This window comes from Oncorhynchus masou, chromosome 8 (assembly GCF_036934945.1).
Source record: "Oncorhynchus masou masou isolate Uvic2021 chromosome 8, UVic_Omas_1.1, whole genome shotgun sequence".
Taxonomy (NCBI): domain Eukaryota; kingdom Metazoa; phylum Chordata; class Actinopteri; order Salmoniformes; family Salmonidae; genus Oncorhynchus; species Oncorhynchus masou.
This window is the reverse complement of record NC_088219.1, coordinates 14,334,906-14,359,222: the sequence shown is the minus strand read 5'-3', so window position 1 is coordinate 14,359,222 and position 24,317 is coordinate 14,334,906. Positions and strand designations below refer to the sequence as shown.

Here is a 24,317-nt window from a genome sequence, read left to right as displayed (position 1 = left end):
AAACGTAACAACCAACAAGTCCGCACAAACACCAGCGGGCAAAACGAACTTAAATAACACCCATCCCAAAACCCAAACAAGGAACAGGTGAAGACAATTAGACAAAAACAAACGAAAAGGAAAAAGGGATCGGTGGCAGCTAATAGACCGCCGAGCGCCACCCGAGCAGGAAGGGGAGCCACCTTCGGTGGTATTCGTGACATTTGGGAACGTTATTTCATTTTTAGTCTGATACAAGATGTGTAATCCAATGATGAAATGAGGCTGGAGTGAATAACAGCTGTTTTATTGGCTCCTGGATAATTGTGCTATTTTCTGTATTTTTTTTTCTCTGATCTGAACTTTTCTTCTACATAATGTTTCCACCATGGTTTCCTTCGACCATAAAGAGCTTCTGGACATCAGAACAGCTATCACTAAACTTCTACTTCCATGAGTCAGAGGCGAAAGACATATTGATTATCACCGACCAGGCCCAAATCACCAACACTCAAAGAAAGAGGAGAGGACGCTATAGAGCCCCACAATGGAGGTGATATAATAACCAAAAAACCTAGCGGTCAAACAGGGAACATTGTTCAAATTGTAACAACAGGGGCAGGCAAATGACAGGTCAAGGTAGGCAGGGGTCGATAATCCAGAGTAGGAGCAAAGATACAGGACGGCAGGCATCAGGGTCAGGCAGAGTTCAGTAATCCAGAGTAGGAGCTAAAGTACAGGACGGCAGGCATCAGGGTCAGGCAGAGTTCAGTAATCCAGAGTAGGAGCTAAGGTACAGGACGGCAGGCATCAGGGTCAGGCAGAGTTCAGTAATCCAGAGTAGGAGCTAAAGTACAGGACGGCAGGCATCAGGGTCAGGGAGAGTTCAGTAATCCAGAGTAGGAGCAAAGGTACAGGACGGCAGGCATCAGGGTCAGGCAGAGTTCAGTAATCCAGAGTAGGAGCTAAGGTACAGGACGGCAGGCATCAGGGTCAGGCAGAGTTCAGTAATCCAGAGTAGGAGCTAAGGTACAGGACGACAGGCATCAGGGTCAGGCAGAGTTCAGTAATCCAGATAGGTGGAGCAAAGGTACAGGATGGCAGGCAGGGTCAGGGACAGGCAGTGAGGTCAGGCGGGCGGGTACAGGGTCAGGACAGACAAGGGTCAAAAACCAGGAAGACGAGAAAAAGAAAGGCTGGGAAAAGACAGGAGCTGACAGGACAACCGCTGGTAAGCTTGACAAACAAGACGAACTGGCACAGACAGACAGAAAACACAGGTATAAATACCCAGAGGAGAAGTGGAGAAGACGGGCGACACCTAGAGGGGGGTGGAGTCGAGCACGAGGACAGGTGAAACAGATCAGGGCGTGACACAAATAGTTTCCCCACCATTTATTTTTCCAATAGAGTATTTTTAGAAACACTTAAAATAAGGCCTGTGGTTTTAATAACCATGTATATCTCTCTCAGACAAGGTGACTTTTTTCAATATCTTTGGCTCTATTTACTCTCAGATTCGGAAATGCTTAGTAGCTTCAAATTAGATATCATGCAAAACTACAAATCCCTGCAAACTCCTGCATTTATTCTCTGGTTGACACTTTGTGTTCATCTAAAGACAGCAGGGGTTCAAACTGTAGATCCCAGATCCTACATTTGAATATAAAAATGGATTTTTACCAAAAAATCCTATGCTACATTTTATCTCTGGGACCCTCAGGATGACAAATCAGAGCAAGATTAAAAAATCCAATTTTATTTGTCACAAACACATGCGTCTCGTGTCAGGGCCGTTGAATTGCGACTCCACTTTAGAGATAGGTTAAGGTAGGTTTTAATAGTCAAAGTGGGTACAACATCTCCATTGCAATTCCCTATAAAATCACTCAACAAGTCAGCGTATAGATCAATGTTGTTCTCTGAGGCTGGCCCAAACATATCCCAGTCCGCGTGATCAAAACAAACTTAAAGCGTGGATTCCGATTGGTCAGACCAGCGTTGAATGGTTCTTGTCACTGGTACATCCTGTTTGAGTTTCTGTCTATAAGACGGTAGGAGTAAGATGGCGTCGTGGTCGGATTTGCAGAAGGGAGGGCGGGGGAGGACTTTGTATGCATCGCGGAAGTTAGAGTAGCAGTGATCAAGTGTATTGCCCGCGTGAGTGCTGCAATCAATATGCTGATAGAATTTAGTTTAGCCTTGTTCTCAAATTTGTTAAAATCCCCAGCTACAATAAATGCAGCCTCAGGATATATGGTTTCCAGTTTTCATAGAGTCCAGTGAGGTTCCTTGAGGGCAGTTGTGGTGTCTGCTTGAGGGGGTATATACACAGCTGTGACGATATCTGACGAGAATTGTCTTGGGAGATGATATGGTCGGCATTTGATTGTAAGGAATTCTAGGTCGGGTGAGCAGAAGGACTTGAGTTTCTGTATGTTGTTATGGTTATACCATGAGTCGTTAATCATGAAGCATACACCCCCGCCCTTCTTCTTCCCAGAGAGGTGTTTCTGTCAGCGCGATGCATGAAGAAACCCAGTGGCATACCTCCAACAATATATCCCGAGAGAGCCATGTTTCCGTGAAACAGAGAATGTTACAATCTCTGATGTCTCTCTGGAAGGCAACCCTTGACATTATTTCATCCACCTTGTTGTCTAGAGACTGGACATTGGCGAGTAGAATACTCGGAAGTGGTAGGCGGTGTGCACTCCTTTGAAGACTGACCAGGAGGCCGCTCCGTCTACCTCTTTTGCGGCGATGTTGTTTTGGGTTGGCCTCTGGGATTAGATCCAATGTCCTGCATGGTGGTATGAACAATGGATCTGCTTGGGGAAAGTTGTTTTCCTGGTCGTAATGTTGTCAAGTTGACGTCGCTCTTATATCCAATAGTTCCTCCCGACTGTATGCAATTAGAGTTAATATTTCCTGGGGTAACAATGTAAGAAATAATACATTTAAAAAAAATACTTCATAGTTTCCTAAGGACTCGAAGCAAGGCAACCATCCTTGTCGGCGCCATCTTGCAATGGGTATTATGACTCATACTGTTGTACTCTATTCAGGCCACATTGCGGGATACCTAACGAGACTACGTCGGAGATTGGATAAATAGTTATATTGGCGAACATGCAGTCACTGGAGAAAAAACTGGATGAGCTCCGTGCGCGACTATCCTATCAAAGTGATCTGAAGAACTGTAATATCCTATGGTTCTCTGAGTCATGACTGAACAAGGACATGGTAAATATAAATCTAGCTGGTTTTTCTATACATCATCAGGACAGAATGGTGGCATCGGGGAAGCTCAAGGGAGGGGTTGGCTCACAACTGGTGAGCGATCTCAAATATTAAGGAAGTCCCAAGATTCTGCTCGCCTGAGTTAGAATACCTAACGATAAGCTGTAACCATACTATTTACCAAGATCATTTTCATATATATTTTTGTAGCTGTCTATTTTACCACCAGAAACTGATGCTAGCACAAAGACCGCTCTCAACGAGCTGTAAAGGGCCGCATGCAAAAAAGGAAATGCTCACCCAGAGATGGAGCTCCTAGTGGCCGGCGACATTAATGCAGGAAAACTGAAATCTGTTTTACCTCATTTCTACCAGCATATCACCTATGCAACTAGAGGTAAATAAAAACTCTAGATCACCTTTGCTCTACACACAGAGACGCATACAAAGCTCTCCCTCGCCCTCCATTTGGAAAATATACCTGTAAGTGTAACTCTATCCTCCTGATTCCTGCTTACAAGAAAAAACTCAAACAGGTAGTAGCAGTGGCACACTCAATATGGAAGTGGTCAGATGAAGCAGGTGATAAGCTACATGACTGTTCCGGACTGCTGTGTGTTCACGCTCTCCGTAGCTGATGTGAGTAAGACCTTTAAACAGGTTAACATTCACAAGGTCGCAAAGCCAGACAGATTACCAGGACAAGTGCATTCTCAACAACCATCAATCGCTATGATGAAACTGGCTCTCATGAGGACCGCCACAGGAAAGGAAGACCCAGAGTTACCTCTGTTGCATAGTATTAGTTAATTAGAGTTAACTGCACCTCAGATTGCACCTCAGATTGTTGTGTAAGGCATTTTTGACCAAGAAGGAGATTGATGGAATCAGATGACATGACCTCCACAATCACCCGACCTCAACACAATTGAGTTTGGGATGAATTGGACCGCAGAGTGAAGGAAAAGCAGCCAACAAGTGCTCAGCATATGTGGGAACTCCTTCAAGACTGTTGGAAAAGCATTCCTCATGAAGCTGGTTGAGAGAATGCCAAGAGTGTGCAAAGCTGTCATCAAGGCAAGGGGTGGCTACTTTGAAGAATATAAAATATATTTTGATTTGTTTAACACTTTTTTGGTTCCTACATCATTCTATAATGTGTTATTTCATAGTTTTGATGTCTTCACTATTATTCTACAACATAGAAAATAGTTGAAATATAGACAAACCCTTGAATGAGTAGGTGTGTCAACTTTTGTTTTTCTGAGTAACTAGCAGTTGATTGTAATGTCTGTGTATCACATTTTTATGCTATCATGAATCACTTTCTTCAAGAATAATGAACCCTGCTCGGTGACTTCCCCTAACAGTAATAATCACCATAGTAATGCCCTTCCATTGAGATGATAACAACCAGAAAATCTCTTCCTGCAATTTACTTAAACTGTGTTCATGGCTCTAAAGGTGAAATTGTGAATTGATGTTGCATGCGTTGTTTCTCCCTTGCTGATTTCTCCCAAGTACAGTTATATCTGTTCTTCCATTTTGTTTGCATTTAAACCCTGATGCTTGGTTAAAACGTTCATAAATACACCAATCCCCACTAAATGAACCAGCTCAGAAGTTTATAAATAAAACTAAACACCATTCTAACTAGTCTGCCCTTTGTTGCTGTCCCTTTTAATAAATACCAATAAGTAAAGCACAAGTTTTGAAACCTGAAGCTGGTTAAAATTGCTAACTTGCTAAACGTGTCAGTCATATGATGCCCTGTCTCTAACCTTGTGATCTTTCAACTTCCAGACTTTAACCTCTAATCTGTCTCTCCAAATTCTTTGAAGGGAACTTTGATAATGAGCGCCTGGCTATTGCTAGACAAAGAATCCCATACCGACTTGGTCGGGTAGTTGACGAGTGGCTACTCGACAAAGGTAAACAAAAAATGAATTCATCCATTAAACAGTTGCTAAATCCAGTTTAAATCCCTCTGTCTAATCCCTGTAAGAGGTGCAGTGCTAAGAGACAAAGGTGGCAAGCAAAGGATGGATTGCTGTTACCCACTGTATGTACAGTATAGAGATACAGATGCCAGCATGTTGGGTTTGTTTGGGACTGGACTGCAATTGACTGTGGATGGTTGTGACTATGATGGGAAACAGTCATCTCAGCCATATAACCGATAGCCATTTAGAATAACTTACCTAATGCCATTTAGTATCATGGGAGACAGACAGTACATCTACCAGGTATCCTTTGCCATCCCCAGACCTTCTGGGAATGCTGCACCTCTTCAGAGATTTTAAAACTATTTAACTAAATAAACATAACCCCTGACTAACCCTCCAACAAAGTCCCTCCTAATTACTGTGTTTAATTAGATGCTGCTGATTTTATTACATTGTTATTATCTGTTTATTATTCTTGTGATGCGAACATCATTGCTGATAATGATAACTAACCTGCTAGACAACTGGAATAATTAGCTGGTAAAGGAACATTTCATCTAAAGGTGGTGGTTCTTACAACAAGGTATTACAGTATCTCACAGTAAACCTTCCATTTAAATTAACATCCTGGTCTCTCTAAATTCTCTAAACTGGATGCTTCATGTATAGTCCACGCTGCGGTTAATTGGCAATGCTAAAAGCCCCACGCTAATGTGACCCCACTAAACACCACTATACTCTCCCTACTATACCTCCAGATGATTTCCCTGCATCTTGGCAACCATATCACAGACATGTTCAGGAACAAAGGGGCTGAGACCCTGACAGACAGGTAAATTACTGTCAGTGCAACACTGCATAGCTACGTAGTTAATCAGCATTCTCCTGATAAGGACACACATTACATGACCCTCTCTCAACATGCTGATCTCACCGAGTGATGATTTAACAGTAACAGTGCTTATTGTCAGTGCTGCTCCAGAGAAACATCACTGATTGGTCCACCAGCCTCTGACCGAGAGGATAAAGGAGAAATGCCCAGTCCCTAGTTGTCCATCAATTCAAAGAAACGACTTCCTGTGTTTTATGAAGGGAAGTTATGTGCTTACACTTTCCCATGACTCTCCTTTCTCTCCATTACTCTCTGTGAACACACTGAAAGCTCAATTCAATTCAAAGTATACCCACTATTGTGCCACCTTCCCCTCTTGCAAAGACTTAACCCATTTGAAAATACCCTTTGTTGACCCTATGACCAGGATCAAGCCAAGTTACGAACTCTGCTTTTAAACACTAACCAGTTGTTGTACCAATTTAACATTCAAACTAACCACAGATTACCCTCAGAGCATATTGGGCTCTTGCTCTGTGCCAATAAGACGGCTGATTAGAAATATGCTAAATACAAACCAGACCACTTTGATTGAATTTAACATTCCAGACAAGGTGTTAACATGCCTATCACAACATTTTACTAAGGCCCTTCTGAATCTTTAGCACGGTATAACTCATATTATAAACTGGGTGGTTCACACCCTGAATGCTGATTGGCTGACAGCCGTGGTATATCAGACCATATACCACGGGTATGACAAAACATTTATTTTTACTGCTCTAATCACATTGGTAACCAGTTTATAGTAGCAATAAGGCACCTCGGGGGTTTGTGGTACAGTATATGGCCAATATACCACGGCTAAGGGCTGTGTCCAGGCACACCTCTTTGCGTCGTGCCTAAGAAAGGCCCTCAGATGTTGTATATTGGCCATATACTACACCCCCTCGGGCCTTATTGCTTAAATGTAATTGGATGTCTGCCTGTTTGTGTCTGTCTCTCTCTCTCCACTTCTATCTCTTTCTTTCTCTATCTCTCTTTCTCCTCTTCCTTTACCACACTATAGGACGACAGCTGACCATCTTCAACAGCCAGGCAGCGATAAAGATCGGGGGTCAGGATAAGGGCAGGCCGTTCCAGGGCCAGATCTCTGGTCTCTACTATAACGGCCTGCAGGTGCTTAAGCTGGCGGCAGAGAGTGACCCCAGTGTCCAGGCTGAGGGGAACCTGAGGCTGGTGGGAGACTCACTGTCAGTGCTGACCACTGAGACCACCTCCACCACCCCACTGGCTGTCTCCGACATGTCCACCACCATCATGGAGACCACCACCACCATGGCCACCACCACCACCCGCAGGCAACGCTCCCCCAGCATGAGGGAGAGCATCTCCCAGGTCAGAGGGAGGGCCGAGTGGGAGCTTGTAAGCAGGGCAGGGTACTAGGGCCATGTTGAACATTATTAGTGACCAATGGTGCAAGAGGTGATGTAATGATGGCTAATGAATCCTGGCTTTAACATTGGAACTGTACGGTCTTCTCCTAATGCTCGAGGTGATTCTGACAGAACTGTGGGTGAGCTAGTTTGAGGGATAAACATTAGGCCGACAGCATAAGTAACCGTTTAGATGGGAGAGTTCTGTGAAGATACTCCACCAGACAGATAGACAGACAAACTGTGTGTCCTTTCCCAGGAGGTTGGCTGTATGAGACAGACGCTCCATCTACATAAAAGCTCAACAGGCAGACAAATCAGAGAGCAGTACAAAAATGACCCTTCAAGAACACTTTCACAGGAACAATCTCCATGTCTCTCAATTCCCTTGCACATTTTCAACATAACCATGCTGCTTGCCTCTGCCAATAAGAGGCAGTAATTACTCATTAAAACCAAGAGATTTTCAATAAGGGAACACAGACAAAGCACTGGACCTAGACATGTTTTTGAACATAGGTTCGCTCTCTATTGAACGTGTTTTTCCAATTGCTGGTTTGTTAAACTGTCATTCCAAGGTGAAATATGGGCTTCTCTCTCTGATGGGGAAATGCATTCACTTCCACTTGTGTGTTTGTATTGTGCCTTTAAATACCGTGGTAACAGTGCACAGCAGTTACACAACTCGCACACCCTGTGGAAGTCAACTCCCTCAGAGATGTGATGCTTCTCTTTCTTTCTTTTCAAATCCCCAAAAAGCTAGATTTACAGGGATTTTAGCAGATAAAGCTACAATATTTTTCTACATTGACTATTATTAGTCCGCCCCTGGGCACATAGATCCACATAGATTGACAATTTACCACGTTCAGTGTAAATTGTCAAGAGACCACCATCCTCTGTTCCCCCATTCCTTGGAATAAACCTTATATGCTCAGCCTTCGACTTTGTTCATCAAGAGATGAAGGAAGGTCACGCTCAATAACAATTTATGCCAATCACGACTAAAATGCCTATTTCCATATCCAGCCATCCGGTAGTCATTTGCATGAATGTTGATGAACCTAAATTCAACCCCACGTAGAACCTTTAAGTAGCTTTAATCCAGTCTTGCCGAATGTAAATAGCCCTAGGGAGACCAGGAGAGGGTTTACAGAGAGACTGTTATTAGGCTCCCATCAGAATGAGGCTAACTACCACGCTTGCCCTCTCAACACACGAAAACATAAGTTACATTCATGAGCTATCTGAATATTTAAATCAACTTCAGTCACATGGAAAGAGAGGTTATCAAAAAAAATGAAACAGTACAAGTCTAAAATATATTAAAAGTAGGAAATGACTGTTTATCATGCTTTTCTCTAACACTCTGAATGGGAGAGACAAACACCTGTGTAATCACTTGGCAATCCACTCCCCTCTGTTGTGGTTAGGATGTATCCTCCATCCTGTACTCCGTAGGGTTAAGACAGCAGGACTCCTATGGGCATGTTACAGAGCAACACGGTCAACTGCCTCTGTACCATTAGACGACAGTGGTGGAATATGCAATGCTGTATTTATTTCTCAGATAGTGGTTCCTTTTAATGTGATTTGTCTCCGGGCTGAACATAAGTTATGGTGTCATGTCATACATTTCCAAAACAAACCAAGTTAATAAAACCTCCAATGCCACCATAAACAATGAACATGTCTTATGAAACTCCGGCGTTGCATATACAAACACAGGGAGGAGGTACTAATTGCTTTATGAATGCAGTCAGGCAGATCTAATAACAGCAAAACAGCATATTTTAAATAGAGACTCAAAATGCCGCAACGGTGCGGTGTGGATTAGAGAGCAAGACACAAGTGCCAAACAAGACAACTCTTTAATCGTCCTACCGTTTCAAACGGCAAACCAATCTGTTCTCATCACAGTTACTGAAGGTTTATTGAGAACAAAACATAGCGTTGAAACCCTTTAAAACACTAACTATGGCCCCAAATGTCTTAAAAGCACATTGGCTGGATGATTGTACTCTGTAATAGCTATGGCCCAGCAAGCATGTCTAGTTCCGGACACATTCCATGTGTCTGTCTGTAAATGCATTGATATGGTGCGGCGGGCTAAAGGCTCCTTCCTCCAGCTGAATAAGTTGGTAATAGGCCTGTCCATATGATATTGAAGGAGAAACATTGATGTCAATCATGGCCTAACTGCTTACTTCCCTGTCTATGTAAATCGAGATCATTAGCATAGATTTACATAGACTAGATTTCTCAAGCCCCGGTTGAATTTCATTGATCTTTCTGAAGGTCATAATGCCAGACAGCTTTAGGTTTTGGCTACACCTAGTGGTTGCTTGTAGTAACTACATTCTTTGAAAAGCGCTCCGGGCAGGCCAATGAATAATGTACTGTATGTGAGAGCTGTCAAATAGCGGTGTCTCATACCCAACCTGTGTGGATATGATTTATCATGAGTTGGCTGTGCCTTGACATGTGAGGAGCAAGTGATGCATTAATGTAATCTGGTCAAACTATGTGATATTTATATAGCTTCTGTAGTCCAGGATATTGTTGAATGCATACATTTGAGCACAATCATTGCATCATGGATCTAACCCTGTGAAATTGAATCCATGCCTATAATGGATTTTTATTATACTACTGAGCTGGTGGAAACTGCAATGGCTGCAATACTCCAGACTAGCTGTTTTAGAATTCTCAAATAATGAAGTTTCACTTTAAGTTTATTTTTTTGGAACACCTTTGTATTATTGTTTTATTCATGTCTGACATTGACAACTAAGGGTTTTAAAGATCCTGGTAAAAGGCAGTATCGATCACAATGCCACCAACGTTGTGTCCTCTCCTCCACAGTCTCAGAACTCGGATGACATCTTGGTGGCGTCTGCTGAGTGTCCCAGTGATGACGAGGATCTGGAGGAGTGTGAGCCTGGAACAGGTGAGTCTGTCTGTCAGCCCTGGCCTGGGGTTTAGTGTCATATCAAGGCCCAGGAGGGACCGGGAGGAAGCAGGAGCTCCCCTACTCTACCGGGTGTCTTCCGACACTAGGGACCAGTAGGCTCGTTTTAACCAGCTCATGGATACATCGTATGGTTCTTGATCTAGCTAGCCTTATTATCGCTACTGTTAAGTTTGCCATTTTGTCTGTTCTCATTGCTAGTCTTTTCCTCAACTACTATCTCTGCTCTGAACTCGCTGTTAGGCGAGATTTCATTACTGCCACTAGCTAGCAAGGATCTTATTTGAAGATTATACAATCTCTTTCTACCCTTTGTGTCCACTCTCCTAAACAAAATAAACAAACAACTGGGGGAAACAGCTGGGTCATTCTTGAATTGCAGTGGTAAATTGGGTCTATGTCATACATTTCAGGATTCCATTGATAATTAGGTATCTTAATCCTGAATGTCACTTGGGGTTAGTCAATTTAAATCATATGCGTTTCGTCAATCTTTAAGGTTTGATGACCTTAGATGCTACCATCAGTGGTGTTACCATCAGTGGTGCTACCATCAGTGGTGCTGCCATCAGTGGTGCTGCCATCAGTGGTGTTACCATCAGTGGTGTTGCCATCAGTGGTGCTGCCATCAGTGGTGTTGCCAGTGGTGCTGCCATCAGTGGTGTTGCCATCAGTGGTACTACCATCAGTGGTGCTACCATCAGTGGTGCTACCATCAGTGGTGCTGCTATCAGTGGTGATGCCATCAGTGGTGTTGCCATCAGTGGTACTACCATCAGTGGTGCTACCATCAGTGGTGCTGCCATCAGTGGTGTTGCCATCAGTGGTACTACCATCAGTGGTGCTGCCATCAGTGGTGTTGCCAGTGGTGCTGCCATCAGTGGTGTTGCCATCAGTGGTGCTACCATCAGTGGTGCTACCATCAGTGGTGCTGCCATCAGTGGTGTTGCCATCAGTGGTGTTGCCATCAGTGGTGTTGCCAGTGGTGCTACCATCAGTGGTGCTGCCATCAGTGGTGTTGCCAGTGGTGTTACCATCAGTGGTGCTGCCATCAGTGGTGCTGCCATCAGTGGTGTTGCCATCAGTGGTGCTGCCATCAGTGGTGTTACCATCAGTCGTGCTGCCATCAGTGGTGCTGCCATCAGTGGTGCTGCCATCAGTGGTGCTGCCATCAGTGGTGTTGCCATCAGTGGTGTTGCCATCAGTGGTGTTGCCATCAGTGTTGTTACCATCAGTCGTGCTGCCATCAGTGTTGTTACCATCAGTAGTGCTGCCATCAGTGTTGTTACCATCAGTCGTGCTGCCATCAGTGGTGCTACCATCAGTCGTGCTGCCATCAGTGGTGTTGCCATCATTGGTGCTACCATCAGTGGTGCTACCATCAGTGGTGATGCCATCAGTGGTGTTGCCATCAGTGGTGCTACCATCAGTGGTGCTGCCATCAGTGGTGTTGCCATCAGTGGTGTTGCCAGTGGTGCTACCATCAGTGGTGCTGCCATCAGTGGTGTTGCCAGTGGTGTTACCATCAGTGGTGCTGCCATCAGTGGTGCTGCCATCAGTGGTGTTGCCATCAGTGGTGCTGCCATCAGTGGTGTTACCATCAGTCGTGCTGCCATCAGTGGTGCTGCCATCAGTGGTGCTGCCATCAGTGGTGCTGCCATCAGTGGTGTTGCCATCAGTGGTGTTGCCATCAGTGGTGTTACCATCAGTCGTGCTGCCATCAGTGTTGTTTACCATCAGTCGTGCTGCCATCAGTGGTGTTGCCATCAGTGGTGTTACCATCAGTCGTGCTACCATCAGTGGTACTGCCATCAGTGGTGTTGCCATCATTGGTGCTGCCATCAGTGGTGCTACCATCAGTGGTGTTACCATCAGTGGTGCTACCATCAGTGGTTCTACCATCAGTGGTGCTACCATCAGTGGTGTTACCATCAGTGGTGCTACCATCAGTGGTTCTACCATCAGTGGTGCTACCATCAGTGGTGTTACCATCAGTGGTGCTGCCATCAGTGGTGCTACCATCAGTGGTGCTACCATCAGTGGTGCTACCATCAGTGGTGCTGCTATCAGTGGTGCTGCCATCAGTGGTGTTGCCATCAGTGGTACTACCATCAGTGGTGCTACCATCAGTGGTGCTGCCATCAGTGGTGCTGCCATCAGTGGTGTTGCCATCAGTGGTGCTACCATCAGTGGTGCTGCCATCAGTGGTGCTGCCATCAGTGGTGTTGCCATCAGTGGTGCTGCCATCAGTGGTGTTACCATCAGTCGTGCTGCCATCAGTGGTGCTGCCATCAGTGGTGCTGCCATCAGTGGTGCTGCCATCAGTCGTGCTGCCATCAGTGGTGTTGCCATCAGTGGTGTTACCATCAGTCGTGCTGCCATCAGTGTTGTTACCATCAGTCGTGCTGCCATCAGTGGTGTTGCCATCAGTGGTGTTACCATCAGTCGTGCTACCATCAGTGGTACTGCCATCAGTGGTGTTGACATCATTGGTGCTGCCATCAGTGGTGCTACCATCAGTGGTGTTACCATCAGTGGTGCTACCATCAGTGGTTCTACCATCAGTGGTGCTACCATCAGTGGTGTTACCATCAGTGGTGCTACCATCAGTGGTTCTACCATCAGTGGTGCTACCATCAGTGGTGTTACCATCAGTGGTGCTGCCATCAGTGGTGCTACCATCAGTGGTGCTACCATCAGTGGTGCTACCATCAGTGGTGCTGCTATCAGTGGTGCTGCCATCAGTGGTGTTGCCATCAGTGGTACTACCATCAGTGGTGCTACCATCAGTGGTGCTGCCATCAGTGGTGCTGCCATCAGTGGTGCTGCCATCAGTGGTGTTGCCATCAGTGGTGCTACCATCAGTGGTGCTACCATCAGTGGTGCTGCCATCAGTGGTGTTGCCATCAGTGGTGTTGCCAGTGGTGCTGCCATCAGTGGTGCTGCCATCAGTGGTGTTGCCAGTGGTGTTACCATCAGTGGTGCTGCCATCAGTGGTGCTGCCATCAGTGGTGCTGCCATCAGTGGTGTTGCCATCAGTGGTGCTGCCATCAGTGGTGTTACCATCAGTCGTGCTGCCATCAGTGGTGCTGCCATCAGTGGTGTTGCCATCAGTGGTGCTGACATCAGTGGTGTTGCCATCAGTGGTGTTGCCATCAGTTGTGTTACCATCAGTCGTGCTGCCATCAGTGTTGTTACCATCAGTCGTGCTGCCATCAGTGGTGTTGCCATCAGTGGTGTTACCATCAGTCATGCTACCATCAGTGGTACTACCATCAGTGGTACTGCCATCAGTGGTGTTGCCATCATTGGTGCTGCCATCAGTGGTGCTGCCATCAGTGGTGTTGCCAGTGGTGCTGCCATCAGTGGTGTTGCCATCAGTGGTACTACCATCAGTGGTGCTACCATCAGTGGTGCTACCATCAGTGGTGCTGCTATCAGTGGTGATGCCATCAGTGGTGTTGCCATCAGTGGTACTACCATCAGTGGTGCTACCATCAGTGGTGCTGCCATCAGTGGTGTTGCCATCAGTGTTACTACCATCAGTGGTGCTGCCATCAGTGGTGTTGCCAGTGGTGCTGCCATCAGTGGTGTTGCCATCAGTGGTGCTACCATCAGTGGTGCTGCCATCAGTGGTGTTGCCATCAGTGGTGTTGCCATCAGTGGTGTTGCCAGTGGTGCTACCATCAGTGGTGCTGCCATCAGTGGTGCTGCCATCAGTGGTGTTGCCATCAGTGGTGCTGCCATCAGTGGTGTTACCATCAGTCGTGCTGCCATCAGTGGTGCTGCCATCAGTGGTGCTGCCATCAGTGGTGCTGTCATCAGTGGTGTTGCCATCAGTGGTGTTGCCATCAGTGGTGTTGCCATCAGTGTTGTTACCATCAGTCGTGCTGCCATCAGTGTTGTTACCATCAGTAGTGCTGCCATCAGTGTTGTTACCATCAGTCGTGCTGCCATCAGTGGTGCTACCATCAGTCGTGCTGCCATCAGTGGTGTTGCCATCATTGGTGCTACCATCAGTGGTGCTACCATCAGTGGTGATGCCATCAGTGGTGTTGCCATCAGTGGTGCTACCATCAGTGGTGCTGCCATCAGTGGTGTTGCCATCAGTGGTGTTGCCAGTGGTGCTACCATCAGTGGTGCTGCCATCAGTGGTGTTGCCAGTGGTGCTGCCATCAGTGTTGTTACCATCAGTCGTGCTGCCATCAGTGGTGTTGCCATCAGTGGTGTTACCATCAGTCGTGCTACCATCAGTGGTACTGCCATCAGTGGTGTTGCCATCATTGGTGCTGCCATCAGTGGTGCTACCATCAGTGGTGTTACCATCAGTGGTGCTACCATCAGTGGTGCTACCATCAGTCGTGCTGCCATCAGTGGTGTTGCCATCAGTGGTGCTGCCATCAGTGGTGTTGCCATCAGTGGTGCTACCATCAGTGGTGCTACCATCAGTGGTGCTGCCATCAGTGGTGTTGCCATCAGTGGTGTTGCCAGTGGTGCTGCCATCAGTGGTGCTGCCGTCAGTGGTGTTGCCAGTGGTGTTACCATCAGTGGTGCTGCCATCAGTGGTGCTGCCATCAGTGGTGCTGCCATCAGTCGTGTTGCCATCAGTGGTGCTGCCATCAGTGGTGTTACCATCAGTCGTGCTGCCATCAGTGGTGCTGCCATCAGTGGTGCTGCCATCAGTGGTGCTGACATCAGTGGTGTTGCCATCAGTGGTGTTGCCATCAGTTGTGTTACCATCAGTCGTGCTGCCATCAGTGTTGTTACCATCAGTCGTGCTGCCATCAGTGGTGTTGCCATCAGTGGTGTTGCCATCATTGGTGCTACCATCAGTGGTGCTACCATCAGTTGTGCTGCCATCGGTGGTGCTACCATCAGTGGTGCTGCCATCAGTGGTGCTACCATCAGTGGTGTTACCATCAGTGGTGCTACCATCAGTGGTGCTACCATCAGTGGTGCTGCCATCAGTCGTGCTGCCGTCAGTGGTGCTACCATCAGTGGTGCTGCCATCAGTGGTGTTACCATCAGTGGTGTTACCATCAGTGGTGTGCCATCAGTGGTGCTGCCATCAGTGGTGTTGCCATCAGTGGTGTTGCCATCAGTCGTGCTGCCATCATTGGTGCTACCATCAGTGGTGCTGCCATCAGTGGTGTTACCATCAGTGGTGTTGCCATCAGTGGTGCTACCATCAGTGGTGCTGCCATCAGTGGTGTTACCATCAGTGGTGCTACCATCAGTGGTGTTGCCATCAGTGGTGCTGTAATCAGTCGTGCTGCCATCATTGGTGCTACCATCAGTGGTGCTGCCATCGGTGGTGTTACCATCAGTGGTGTTGCCTTCAGTGGTGCTGCCATCAGTGGTGCTACCATCAGTGGAGTTACCATCAGTGGTGTTACCATCAGCGGTGTTGCCATCAGTGGTGCTGCCATCAGTGGTATTACCATCAGTGGTGTTGCCTTCAGTGGTGCTGCCATCAGTGGTGCTACCATCAGTGGAGTTACCATCAGTGGTGTTGCCATCAGTGGATGTTGCCATCAGTGGTGTTGCCATCATTGGTGTTACTACTCCTACTGGTGGTACAATGTTATCATAATGGTAAAAACAAATAATAAATATGATTAAGTCATTTAATCGACCATTATTAGTTGATTTAGAATGCAAAGATGTACCCAAATACATGGAAATAAATCAGAATCTAGAAAAATGTCGTAATTCCTTTCCAAATGCCATGCTCAAATGTTACCATAATTCAATAACGACCTAGCTGGGACCTTTAAGTACAGCTGGTTGGCAGAGGCAGTGCTCATATCCATCTCATAGAAGGCTCTGACCCTGGTGTGTGCGGATGACTTATCTTCATATTCACTGCTGTCGTGGACATTTCCTGTATTACTAAATAAGGAGAGTTACAAACCACACACCAGTCAGTTAATCTATTAATTAAATGAGCTTCACCATAGCCCTGTGACCTTCAGATCAACTCAGTGTCTATAAATGGATTCTCAAATAAGTGTTTTTTACTATATTAGACAAATTACAAAAATAGTCAAACATTTCCTACATTTTGTATCCCAGATTCCCAGAACATTCCTTTATCAAAAAAATTCACGTGTTTAATTAAAACTCATAAAATAAAAACTCATTCCATGTGCGTGCGTGCCCCTTTAAGACACTTTGGACTAAAACAAATTAACCACTCACCAAACCCAAATGATTTTTTAAAAACAAATCAAAGCTAGTATTTTAAAAACACCAACAAATAGTCGCAACAAATGTTTTGTGTGTGTGTGTGTTTGCAAACCTTAATGTAAAAACACACAAAAACGTACATACTTTAGATAACTAATCCTACTCAAACACATCAGATAATACAATGTTTAATTAAGTCAAATCAACACCCAAAATCAACAATAAACAGTAAACAAATAAACAAACCCATAAACCCTTTAATCAGAAATCTAATAATTTCAACCTGTTGATATAAATTTAGTAAAAACTATCCTGATTTTTTAACAAATCTAAAATCTTTCAAAAGTTGGCGCTGTCTCATCAGCGTAAAAATCAAAACTAACTTTTTTCCACTCATATCCACAATGTTTTCATTCCCCAAAGGTCAATACTGTTCCGCTCGTACATTAATGATCTTCCTTCTGTCTTTACAGGGTCTGAAGTTCCAATGTATGCAGATGATACAGTGATAAATGCATGCAAAGAACAAACAACAAACTTCACAAGAACTCACTACTGTAATGGTCCAGATGACAAACTTACTCAGAGACTCATGTTTGCATCTCAATAAAAAAAACACAGTCTGCATGTTTCTCACAAAGAAATCAACTGATGCACCTGAGACAGATATCTATGTATCAGGGGAAAAGCTCCCGGTAGTATCTGATTTTAAGTATCAAGGCATCTTACTTGATTCCAACCTCTCCTTTAAAAAGCAAATAAAAAAGGAACTCAAATAACCAAATTCAACCTAACTAATTTCCCAAAACATATGCAACTGTTTTGACTATAGAGGTAACAAAACTATAATTAAAATCTATGATACTCCCCCACTCGAGTTTAGAGACTATTTAATCCCTGAACCACCAATGCTATGTGAATGACTAAGACTCTCCGCAAATAAACCCACTTTACAATTGTCTGTATTTGTAAAATCAAGACACGTCACTATCGAGACAATTCACAGAAAAATAGCCCTAGTTTAAAGGTCCAAGCGTTACTTCGGCTATGATTCTCACATGCCAAATGAATAGATTAGCAATCAAAGATTAAAATCGACATTTATAGACTAGGAAACAGATCTTGCGCCTTTTAATAAAATTAGATTATGTTTACTCATGCAACGTATTTCAATTACTTTACTAGATCACATTAATCACGCAATGATAATTAGTTTGATGGAAAACCATAGGCTTTGTACGACATTATGAATTACGTCGAGATTCCCTCTTAATTCTCTCTAACTTTATGGAAAACAGTTTATTCAATAAATCCCGCAACTTCTCTCATACTGGTGTCACGAACCGGCTCAAAGCCCGTAACAAAGGGAGACAACTTGGAGATAAGGAGTAACAAAATATATATTTATTAACCAAAGCAACTAAGGAAAATATACAATGGTGTGTGTAATCAGTAATCAGTAGTGTAAGTGAGTGTTTTGCAGGCATGAATGTGATAATGCAAGGTGTTGAAAGGTGCCAATGCAAACAAACAAAAGGCCACCAAGAACCACAACACAATCTACAAAGGTGTCTGCATGGAGAGAGTCTCCTCCATGAATGTGGAAGAGGTCTATTTATCCTGGGACACACCTGGCCCAGGTGTTTCCCATGTAGCTGACGACCCTCCCCAACTCCGCCCACCGGCATCCTAATAAGGAAACAAGAACAAAGACAGAATACGGCAGACAGAGTGGGAGGGTCGTCACACTGGGAAGAAAAAATAAAACATTTTCAGACCTTAAGGGCAGTTTTATTTCAAATGTTGTACCCAGAAGGAGATAATCCAATAAGCGTTTTATAGTTCCATCGTTAGGGTAAAATAACCAAAAGTGGACACACTCTAATCGGGTTCTAGAGCTCAATTTCACAGATTTTGTAGACTAGTTTAATAGTGCTTAAAACCTCATCTTTATCAAATTATCCATTAAAGATACCAACTCAAAACCTACGAATGGGTGATTTAAATTTTATCTAGTTATATTCTCAGCATTACTTTATCAAATCTCTAGTAATTGATTATACACACATCCAATTTATCATATTTTCAAATATTCACAGAACCCATAGAAAACGTAAGAAAATCTTAGGTACTCACACAGAACTTTAAGGATCACCCACACAGGATTGGTCAGATGTTCACACAGAAATGGTCAGATGTTCACACAGAACATCAGAACATAATTAAAAGGTTACCCACACAGAGTCAACCTACCCCGCTCACACAGAACGCTCCTACAAATATTACCTAGTGATCCCATAACAAAATACTCACACAGAGTAACCCAGGGCATACCTGGCTAGCACATTTAAAATTATTGGAATTCACCACCTTTGAGAGTCACTTAGACAGTCACACAGACACCTTCAGAATGAGGTCCTTCTTCCAATAGGGCTTCACCAAGTACCGTGTTTCACACAGAACACACAGTCACCCTGGCCCCTCACCCCCACAGATCGCACCAATCCCCACTGTGATCAATTCAGTGCCGGGACGGCTCTAAGTCGCCCGCAACCGACCAAGAGCAGAGTATTCTTTGAGTCCGCAAACTCTCAGATTACTCACCTCTGACTCGACCCTGTTTACGCCTCCAAGGTGCCCCCTTCACAAAATAAATACACACTCAGAGTATAAGAGGCATATTTAAAAACTCGACTTCAAGTGTGTGTGGTTCACTCACCTCCTTCTTTAAAAAGAAAAATTCGTTCGAGATGTGGTATCCACTCGGCTCGCTACCTCTCAGATCAAAGGTGGGTCCATCTGCTTCGTTCCCAAAGTGGGGTTTCCCTGAGATCCCAAGTTTGAGGGATCCCTCGTGCACGATTTACCTCGGTCATCAGGAGCGGTCACCGAGTGAAGATTCACATCCCATCCCCGCCACCTAATGTCGTGTTAATTTCCTGTATTACTAAATAAGGAGAGTTACAAACCACACACCAGTCAGAGTTATACATAAACTTACTATTTTAGCCCTGTGACTCTCAGATCAATTCAGTGTTTATAAATGAATTCTCTGAGAGTGCTTACAAAATGGCAACTGAGATCTTTTATAGCAAAGATCCACCCCTCTCAACTCACAATGACCAACCACAGATCTTAGGAACTTCACAATGTGCCTATTGCTTGAAAGAGGAGTATCCCATAGCCAGATAGCAATAGCTATCAATTATTGTTCAGTTTGGTCTCCTAAACCAAGATCGTAATCTCGATCCTGGTACTTCTTAGTACCAAAACATTACCTCATCCAATGGCATATATCAATTGTAAATTCTAGATTATCCCATCTCAAATACACCCCCTCCTGGATATACTCACAGAGGGGAGTGACTGGCACACAGACATTGTAAAGCCCTTCACATGGTATAACAGCTACATTGGAAGATACTGTTCAATTCTGACTTCTCCCTTTCTGATATTCTGCATATTACCAGACAGATAAAAGACAAGCCTGACCTCTCCCCTCTCTGGGCCCCAAGTGACTTTTCCCACATAAGCATATTTCATGAAAATGTTTCAAGTATTTCAGAAGCGACATTAGATCATGACAGACCGGTCAGCTTTCATTGTCCCCAGTTTGTTCTGTAGGATGTCCTGTAGGATGTCACAGATTATCCAGATAAATGGACATTGTCATGATCCCTCTCTCTCCGCATCTCCTCTTGTCCCTCCCTGACACTCCCTTTACTAACAACACTGTCAGTAGAGTTAGGTGAATTAGGGCCTCATTTATTTATTTCAATCGACTGATTTCCATATATGAACTGTAACTCAGTAAAATCTTTGAAATTGTTGCATGTTGTGGTAATATTTCTGTTCAGTATATGTATATCGGCTTTATTGAATTTTTTAATTGTTTTCCTGACTTTGATATTTTTACAGCTTTGTTCCCTAATACATGAAGTGCCTTTGTTATTGGTTATATTAAAACTGAAACTCCTGCTATGAGAGGTTAAATATTTACAAGAAAGGCTTGATGTGGGTTTACAAACATGAAAGATGTTCAACCTTAGTACTCTAACAAATGTTGTCACTCACATGGAAACAACCGCCTAAAACTGCAAATAAAACTCATTCTGATTGGCTGTTCATATAAAGAAATCAGTTAACTGAAATAAATTCATTAGGCCCTAATCTATGGATTTCGCATAACTGGGCAAGGGCGCAGCCAGGGGTTGACCTGGGTGGGCATAGGCCCACCCACTTGGAGGCCTGGGACGGCATAGGCCCACCCACTTGGGAGCCAGGCCCATCCCTGGCTGCGTCCTTGCACATTCATGTGAAATCCATAGATTAGGGCCTAATGAATTTATTTCAGTTGACTGATTTCCTTATATGAACTGTAACTCAGTAAAATCTTTGCAATTGTTGCATGTTGCGTTAATATGTCTGTTCAGTATATATATCAGCTTTATTACATTTTTTTTCTCTTCATGCAAAAATCACGGGGCAATATGTTGATGTGCGTAAGTGATTTGATGTATTTTTTGATAAAGAGAAGTCCAGAAATATGAACCAAGCAAATCCATATTGATGATAATACTATACAATGTAATATCTTCCATATTAATTATCTTGCCCCTACAGGGCGCAATATTAGATTATTTGGAACATTCTAAACACGCATTGTGTTTGTAATATAAGGAGCACAATTGTTCATTAGTGGTGTCTGGGGTCTCGTAATGCTCCTCTAATGTGTGTTCCTCCTATCTCCTCTGTTTCTTTTCTAGGAGGTGAATTAGTGTTGCCTATAATAACAGTGGATTCCCTTGAGCCCCCATCCATCGCCACCCGTCACCCTGCTTTCCCCCCTCCTCCCACCTCCCTGTCCCCACTTGAGACCACCAAAGAGTCCCTGATGCTGTCCAACCCTCACCCTCCCTGCCCCTCGGACCAGGAGGACTGCGGTGACCCTGTGGAGGTCTCAGCCTTTGGTTCGGGGGAGTTGACGGAATCAGATGACGAGGACTTTTACAAAAACTCCCCCCTGGTCACTGACAGGACGGTCCTGCCTCCTCCTCCCCCTGCCGCTGGTGAAGGCCGGGACCAGAAACCCCATAATTCCCGCCCCCCTCCTTCTGCTCCCTCCACCAACCCTGACCAGCTCCACATCCCCGCGGGCAAAATGAACACCCGTGACCAGGTGCTTCTGCCCCCTGTCCCTCCATCATCTCGGAATACACCAGGACTAACTTACCCCCCCAATTTCCCCCATGTGCCCACAGCCGACCCTACAGCCCCTGGTGAGAAGATCATATATCCCGGCCTGGTGGATAGGATCGGGGAGTCCAGTAGCACCACAGGGATGGTGGTTGGCATTGTGGCAGCTGCTGCCCTCTGCATTCTCATCCTCCTCTACGCCATGTACAAGTACCGCAACCGTGACGAGAGCTCCTACCGGACGGACCAGGGACACAGCTTCATCAACAACCCAGTTGCTGAGGGCAACGGGGCCATGGTCAAGCTAGAGAAGACACCAAGTATAACGTCTACAGTAGCCAAGGCTGTCACCAAGGGCAACAAGAACAAGCAAAAAGAGTATTACGTCTGAGAGAGGGAAGAAGAGAGAAGGAGAGCGAGAGAGAGATAGGCTAGAGGAAAATCATGGAAAGGGGGTTCTCCCAATTAAAATTCCACATTATCCACTAGATAAACATCCAAAGTTTAGCGGGTAATTGTTACATTTGTGCCACAAAAACTAACAAAAAAACAACTTGCCATCAGTATTTTCACAGTTCCAGGTAAATTATATATTTTTCATTTCTATCACATACCAAGTACTGTATTGGTTAACATACAATTTCATACTGGATTAGAAGCCTATCCATTTGCTGTCATTGTATATAGCACCCCAACTATCAACTGTATGGTTATGGTTCACGGTGAAAACTAAGCTGAGACCATTGTACTATATAGAAAAGACCATTGTACTATAGAAACAGATTTGCATGAATGTCAGTTCTCAAGAATCTCAAGTCTCTCTGTCTTCTAATAACGTCAGAGGTATCGGTGTGTACCGATTGGTCATTATGGTAAATAACAACAGAGCAACCCAATAGCGTTTACTAGAATAAACAAAAGCCATACCCATACTTGGAGACTGAGTGACCCACCTTCTCAGCAGACTAGTCTACCCTATTTTGTGTTATCCCATGTTAACAACTTTCCACTCAGTCTATCTCTCTGGTTGCCCATGGTGAAATGTTGATGGTTGAATATCATTGAACCATGTTTTAAGCATAATTATGTATTTCTTTTCACGTGGAAAATACAGGTTTTCAAAAGTAATATACAATTCACAGCTTAATTTAGCCAATAACCCCTCTATCTGGATGAATGAGATGAGCCAGATTCTCTCATCTCTGTGTGAGGAGAGATCTACAGAGATCTACAGAGATCTACAGTGATCTACAGAGATCTACAGTGTGTCATTCCATCCAGAAGGAAGTTCCTCAAAATGCTACTGTAGCAAAGACATTGCTCTGTAAACATTTTTGTATGTAAAGACGTCTTGGGATTGAAAAAGCTTTGCTCGTTTGTTCTCTGGAGTACATAGACTAACAGACAATGAAAAATACACTTCATGTGAGAGATGTTCTGCCTCCACGGTTACCACTGTCAACACTCCAGATCCACCATGAGGAGAAGTAGAGAGTGAATATGAAAGGGAGCATCAGGACACAGATTCACTTTTGAATAACTTTTTCTAGTGGTTCCTGGGGAGAGGGAGATGCCCAACCTTGTGTCAAGAGGCTGACTTTCCCTTCCTTCTTCAATAATGACACAAAAACTGGAAAGGCACAAAAAGTAGAAACATATCTTTGAGAGATAAACAAGTGTTTCCTTAGAAAGCAAACTGAACATGTATTCTGGTTTTTATATCCATGAATAAAATACTATTCTGTGAGACACATTATTGAAGGTTTGTGAATTGTATAGCTATTTCTCAGATATTTCGGTGTTTCTCTTGTTAGCATTCCTCTTTAACAAAATAAGGAGTTCAGTTGTTTATGTTGCCTTTTATAATCAGATACAGATTTGTCTATGATGAGACAACATTGTGTGACTGCAGAAACCCATATTTAGCCTTTTCTTTTTCAATGTTGAATGGCATTACATTTCCGTTAAAGACTGGTTAGTGATTGTATGTAAAAGTTTTAAGAGAAAACACAAAGGATGACGTGTACTTATTTTTTCTTTGGTTCTTCATTTTATGTACATTGAAAAACATGTCTCTCTTTGTCTGTCGTGTTGACATTCTCTCCGTTGTATTATGTTAATATTCTCAATTTCTGGGATTTCCTCTTATTCTTTTATGAAGTGCCATTTAACACTGCTCCAGAGTATATTCCTGTCCTCACTCAATGATATTGTAAAGTGTTCCTGTGAAATGAATCTTCATATGTGTACAGTACATTGACAGAGGGGAAATACACTTGGTAATATACTTTGTATACTCCTGTGTTGTGTGGCTTTTTTATGGGTACAAATGCCTTATCAAATTAATCGGTCGCACAACTACACCTAGCCACCATAATGACAGCATAAACAGGACTTGACATCTTCAGGGTTATAGCTTCCAATGACACGCGCATTCATTTAGTGGTAGGTAATGCATAGCTAGGTAGCTAATATACAGGTGCCAAAATTTGACTTGTCAGCGTATATCATTTTCCCCTATTCAT

At 44.1% G+C, this 24,317-nt stretch overlaps 1 protein-coding gene across 1 annotated transcript in view; it reads left to right on the top strand.

The window, feature by feature from the left end:
- Nucleotides 1-24,086, top strand: part of LOC135543760 (neurexin-2-like) — a 267,499-nt gene extending 243,413 nt beyond the window's left edge. Inside the window, exons 15-18 of the mRNA XM_064971111.1 lie at nucleotides 5,064-5,153; nucleotides 7,070-7,398; nucleotides 10,302-10,386; nucleotides 21,363-24,086. Coding sequence (XP_064827183.1) covers nucleotides 5,064-5,153; nucleotides 7,070-7,398; nucleotides 10,302-10,386; nucleotides 21,363-22,183 — 1,325 coding nt within the window. The 3' untranslated portion in view covers nucleotides 22,184-24,086. The remainder of the gene's footprint in view (nucleotides 1-5,063; nucleotides 5,154-7,069; nucleotides 7,399-10,301; nucleotides 10,387-21,362) is intronic.
- The last annotated feature ends 231 nt before the right edge of the window (nucleotides 24,087-24,317 follow it).